Source organism: Muntiacus reevesi, chromosome 1, assembly GCF_963930625.1.
Source record: "Muntiacus reevesi chromosome 1, mMunRee1.1, whole genome shotgun sequence".
NCBI classification, from domain to species: domain Eukaryota; kingdom Metazoa; phylum Chordata; class Mammalia; order Artiodactyla; family Cervidae; genus Muntiacus; species Muntiacus reevesi.
In genome coordinates this window covers 77527728-77533536 of record NC_089249.1, presented here as the reverse complement: position 1 = coordinate 77533536, position 5809 = coordinate 77527728, and the positions used below count along the sequence as shown (strand labels likewise).

The 5809-nt window shown below is 58.8% G+C and overlaps 1 protein-coding gene across 1 annotated transcript; it reads right to left on the bottom strand.

The window, feature by feature from the left end:
• Positions 1 to 259: 259 nt before the first annotated feature.
• Positions 260 to 5453, bottom strand: MEX3A (mex-3 RNA binding family member A). The gene is made up of 2 exons (XM_065926157.1): positions 5000 to 5453; positions 260 to 1407 (listed from the first exon to the last, which is right to left on the bottom strand). Exons 1-2 carry the CDS (start codon positions 5451 to 5453, stop codon positions 299 to 301), a joined length of 1563 nt encoding a protein of 520 aa, XP_065782229.1. The 3' UTR covers positions 260 to 298.
• Positions 5454 to 5809: the final 356 nt, after the last annotated feature.

The following is a 5809-nucleotide window of genomic DNA, read 5'->3' as shown; positions in this document are numbered from 1 at the left end:
GGCAAAACAAAAGTTTCTCTTAGCTGCTTCCGGATTGAAGGGTGTGTTGAGGTATCAGAGTTGTAACTCTAGTAAAATTTCCGGCCTGGCCCCCCTCCCAACCTTTCCAGGACGGGGGGACCAGATGCTCTGAAAGCGGCCCCGCCCTCCAGCCACCACCGCCTCCCCTCCCCCCTCCCCAGCAAACGAGTGTCTAAGCACCTTGCCCCTCAAATCACTGATTTGCAAAAGGCCCCAGTGGAAAACGGCTCCAGGAAGGGCCCCTGGGAGCGGCCCCAGGCGGCCAGGGGCCAGGGGCTTAGGAAAATATTCGGATGGCTTGCGTGGCTGTGATGTGGCAGACGGGACACTCCGGGTCCGTCCTCTCACAGATGCGTACTGCACACTCCATGCAGAACAGGTTGTGTCCGCAGGGAACCAGTGCGGCAGTCACCTCGCTCTCGAAGCACACCATGCAATCCCGCCCGCCGCCGGGGCTCCGCAGGCCGCCCCCCCCAAGTTTGGAGAAGCCCTGGAGCGGCTCTCCCGGCGGGCGTCTCGGGAGTCCGGCCAGCTCGGGCCCGGCGGAGGCGGCAGGAGAGCGATGCGCTCCCGGGGGCCCAGCGCGGGCCTTGGCGGAAAAGGAGGAGGAGGAAGAGGCGGAAGAGAAGAGCACCGAGGTGGGCGTGGCGTTCTCCTGGCCCGCCCAGAGCGGGGGGCTAGTCTCGGCCACTCCGTAGTACACGTCCTGCTTGCCCACGCCATAGCCAGGGAACAGGTACCCGCCATAGCCAAAGTCCCCTCCCTGCTCGCCGAGGCGCGGGGCCTCAAAGCCAGAGTCCACTCCGCACTCGCCGATGCAGCCCAAGCTGTTCTGCCGGAAGGTGGAGAGGGGCTTGCAGCCGGAAGGGTGCACCCGCCAGGCCTCAGAGTAGCGGCTATCCAGCGCGGCGTCGGGGCTCCCCGCCAGGAAGTCGTTTTCATTGTTGTACTCGAGGATCTTGCCTGTGCGGACCGCGATGTGCGTTTCGATCTCCTCGCGCGCACGCTCCACGTTCCCCGGGGCACCGGTGATCTCGAACACCGGGTCGCGGTCCCGGCTTGGCGTGATAATGTACGTGTTGGTCTGTTGCTGGATGCGTTTGATGGTTGCCCCCTTGGGGCCCACCACCAGTCCCACCACGCGATAGGGCACCCGCACACGAATTGTCACTTGGCCGGGCAGAGCAGGCGCCACTCCAAAGGCGGCGCCCGACTTGTTGCGTGAGGCGCGGATCATGGAGAAGTGCTCGGCCGCTGAGATGATTTCCCGGCGGGCTGTGGCCACGTCCTCCCGCCGCCCAGTCACCATGAACACTGGCTCCTCGCCTCGCACGGGCGTCTTGATGTAGGTGTTGGTCTTGGCCCTCAGAGCCTTAATCTTGCAGCCTGGGATAGGGAAGGGAAGAGAGAAATAAACTCACAAGGCAAGAAGGTTTGTGCTGGAGCCAACAAGCTCCTGCTCCTACTCTGATACCCAGCCCACCAGGAACCTCTGTCTACCCTTAGGGAACCCCCCCCCGACTCTAACCAGAACAATTCACTTACTGTATCTTAAATCTACCCAATGTATCTATCAACAACAGGCTGCAAAATGTCACAACTTTCCCTTGAATTCCATATAGGACCTCCAAATTCATGCACTCTTTGAAATTCTGAAATAATCACTGACCTTCCCAGACAAGCTGCTAACCTACTCACTAACTCCTCGACAACCATTAGCTGTTTCCCCCAATTTCTCTACTGATTTCTGGCTACTCACAAACTTCCAAATCGCTCAATCACCTGCCCTGCCCTGCAACTGCGATCTCCAGTCTGTCACTGACCCCGATCTTGCCTCAGAAGCCTACAGTCTACTCCTCACTTGATCTCCATGCATTAGAAGGGTCTTCCAGTCTACACTGGGACGACTGACCCACATCTGCTCCCATGCCTTCCACCCATTAGTGTCTCAGCTGGTCCCAAATTCACAGCAAGTTTTCAGCAACTCATGGAGTGTGGGAGGTTGGGAAGGGTCTGAGAATCCGTTTTGGGAAGGAAAGGAGGATAATGATGTGTGAGGGACACAGTGCCTGACCTCATGGACACTCCTGCCACCCTGTCCCCTGGGGCAGGAGAGCCAAGATGGGCTGTGGGCTGAGTAGGGTGGGGGAGAAGGTGTTCTAGAACCATACTCCTGCTTTGAAGAAGGAGTGGGTAAAAGCTGAGAGGCTGGGGAGACAGGCAGGAAGAGAAAGGAGAATGGCCCAGACAAAGAGAGACAAAGAGGGAGAAGGGGAAAGAGAAAAGTGAGGGAGGCTGGGATGGCCAGACTGCAGTCTAAAGGTGGCGGACCTTGACGGCTGACTGGACAAACCTCTCTCCTCCTTTTCCAATTCCCTATCCCTGCCCCTATCTTCACACAGAACCTCAGAGACTCACATGTTTTCTCAAAGCACACATGCTACATGTGTGTGTTTGTACATGCACACACAGACACGGACCCAGGAGCCGCTATGCAGCTTACCTTTATCTAAATGTTATTTGTGGTGCAAGTCTAATGCACACTTTCACATACCCCTCTCCCTGATACACATGGATTCCCTGTGTTTCATCCTTTCATCCAGCCCACTCTTCCATCCCCATCATTCCCAGGACACATGCAGCACATTCCTATACACCCCTGCCCACAACTGTTGCCCCCATTCACATTTAGACATTCATACCCGTCTCCATATAAACATTCACAGTTCCCTTTCTCACTCCCCAACCAATGCCAGTGGTCCTAGTTTTCTGACTCTGCCTAACCCTCCAACCATAGGCCTGAGGTGAGCTCATCTTTTTTCCCCTCTCCTTCCTCCACTCCAGATGGCTTCTTCTCCAAACCTACCAGATTGGCATGTGGGAGGAGAGAGTGGGTTGGGGGCAGCTCTCCTCACCTTCAAGAGACCTTAGGAAGGAGAATTTGCTCCTCCCTTTTTGTCTTCAGACCTCTTGGCAGTTGAGAGGTCCTACCTGTTGTCAAGCCCACATCCTTGCTGCTTTAATGTCAGTAAATGATTGTTCTGTTTGGGAGGCACGGGGGGGCGGGGGAAGGAACAGTGAAGACCCTTCTCCGACTTCTAATTGCATGGCATCTGATAGGCACCTGGGTTCTGGCTCTAAGTTTTGGGCCCCTAAACTTACATGAGAGCTGTTATAGGTGTCTTTGGGGACTGGAATTGGGGTGAGGAGAACAGGCCAGGTATAAAAGTAAGGAGAAAAGCTAGAGGCCTAGAGATGCAGAACTGGTAGCGGATCTCGTCCTGCGTTTCCCAACCCTGAAGAAGCATCTCTTGAAGGGAAGACCCACTTGGCTTCACCTTCCTAGAGGTCAAATAGAGCAGCCTTGACACTACAGCAGGAGAAGGGAGGTTAGACAAGAGAAAGGACTTCCATTTCCTTAAGGAGTGAGGGGGAGGCTTGTCTTCTCTGAATAGGAGAAATCCCCCTACTTTTATGAGAGACAGGCCCATCTGATGCGGAGGCAGAAGAGGAAAGAATGACTCCATGAAATTCCGGGGCCTCCCAAGACCACCCCCGCACCCAAGAAAAGATAACAGTGTCCCCACCCAATTCCAGGGCTCTGGGTCCCTAGTTTCTGACAACAAGAGGAAATCCAACTTTTAAAACCAGAAATCTCAAGAGATGGGGTGCCCCAGGGGGATGAGGGCTACGCCGGGGAGTGGCATCTTCCCCTCCTCCATTCTGGATCTCCCAGCAAAATCCCCCCAACCCCCCACACTTCGGGTAGACGAGGTGTGATGTGGAGCAGGGGCCCCCCTGACTTGCCTCCCCTCTTCCCCAGCCAGCAGCCGGCCTCCTCCTTCACTCCCAGCCGGAATGCAGCTCCTCTATTGTTCCCCACTGTGGGACAGCTCCTCCCCTGCTCCTCCCCCACCCCACACCTCCCCAGGCCAGCCCCCTTGCAATTTCCAAATCCCGCCCCCCCCACACTCCCCTTTGGGAAACTGGGAGAGGGAAGGGTCCCCAGGATCCCGTCTGCTCAGTCTGGACCCTTACCAACATTCCCACCCCCACCCGCCCAGGGATGCTGGAGCAGAGGAGGGTGTGGTATCAGACACTCTACATTGGATTAATTCTGTACCCACCCCCCCCTACTCCCCAACAACACACCCAGACCCATGCCCTCCACCAAATCTCCAGGTGAAGATTTCTCACCCCTCAGCACGCCCCTTCCCACCCTGTCCTACTCTCTCACTACCAGAGACCCCTCTCCAGGCCTCTGGCCCCTTGCCGTGGCCAGCCCAGAACAAAAGCCTGAGAGGGAGGAGAAGAGGTCCACACCGGGACGTGGCACTTCGTTGGAGGCACCCCTTCCAAAATCCCATAGACCATCCAACTTTGGTGTGTGGGTGACCACAGGACTCCCTCCTTCCAGCAGCCCCCCTTCCCCACCTCACCCCCAGGCTGGGACCCTCCCATGAGCCACACCCCCTTCCATTCCTACACTCAGCCCAACAAAGAGACAGATACTCAGTCTGCCTTCCCGGGCCAGGTCTCCCCCAAAGTCTGTAACTCCAGGTGGCTGGGGGTCCCAGGGGTGCCCCCTCCCCAAACCACTAGCAGATGCCATAGTTGGGGCTCCTGAGTAACTCTTTTGCACATTCGGCCAGTTTTTCCGGCTACGAGTGGACACCCCCTCCGGACAGCCTCCCCGGATTGGAAAACCGATCCCCCTCCCTTTTCCCTCTCTCGGAGAGAGGATATTTCTTTGTCTAAGGGCAGAGCCCTAGGGAAGGAAGGATCTGGAGGACAGTTCCAACTAGGGGGGTAGCAGGGAACTTTGAGGCACTTCGAAATCAGGGTAGGGGGCGGGTCCCCCTTTGTGGGGAAGGGACTGAGCCAGAGGCGGGCAAGGAGGGAGGAAGTGAACTTTCCGTGCTAGGGATGGGGTGCCCCCCAACTCCAGTCCCTCTCCGCGGTCCCGGCGCCCGCTTACCTTGCCTGCCCACGATCTCTGCCACGTGCTCGGAGGTGGGCACTGGTACACACTCGGTGGTGTTGCTGCTGCCCTTCAGGCGCAGCTCGGCCTCTTTGTAGAGAGCGCAGAGCTTGGCGTCGCTGGCCCCTTTGGGGGCGGTGGGGGGCTGGGGCGTCTGCGCCGCGGGGGCCGCCGTCGGGGCGGCCGGGGGCGCCGCGGGCGGCGGCGGCGGGGCCGGCTGCGGGGGGGCGGCCGGCTGCGCGGGGGCGCCGCCCCCCCCACCTCCCCCGTCCTCGCCCGCCGTGGGGGCGGGGGGCTCCCCCAAACCCAGGAGGCAGAGTTGATCGAGAGCCAGCTGAAGGGCGCGCTCGTCTTCCAGCAGCCCTCGGTCCTTAGCGCTTCCCCCGAAACATCCTAGTTCTCCAAAGCCCCCATTTCTTTCCATTATTCCAGATACCACTAGACTAGGCATGGCGAAACAAAAGCTGGGGGAGAGAGAGAGAGGGAGAGAGAGAGGTGGTGGAAGGGAAAAGGGGAGAGAGGAGGGGAGGGGAGAGGAGAGGAGGGGGGTGTGTGGGGAGGGGGGAACAAAGAACTGGGGAGGGGGGAAGAAAGCGAGATAGAAAGATAGACCCTCCCTCTAAGCCCCCCTCCCCAAACACCCTGTAACCCGACTCCCCTCGCCCCAGCCCCCGGGGTGGGGGTGGGGGGATAGAGAAGCAAAACCGAGAAAGCAGATCTCCTCTCCTCTCCGGGGGTGACGGGGGGGGGCGGGGGGCTGCGGGATCTCTGCCCCCACCCCTCCCGCCTCGGTCCCGGGAGTCTCTA

Excerpts from the sequence above, each read along its gene's own strand:
- MEX3A (XM_065926157.1), bottom strand. The coding sequence starts at position 5,453 with ATGCCTAGTCTAGTGGTATCTGGAATAATGGAAAGAAATGGGGGCTTT. Across the intron at positions 1,408-4,999 it reads AGAGATCGTGGGCAGGCAAG|GCTGCAAGATTAAGGCTCTG; the intron begins GTAAGCGGGCGC and ends TCCCTATCCCAG.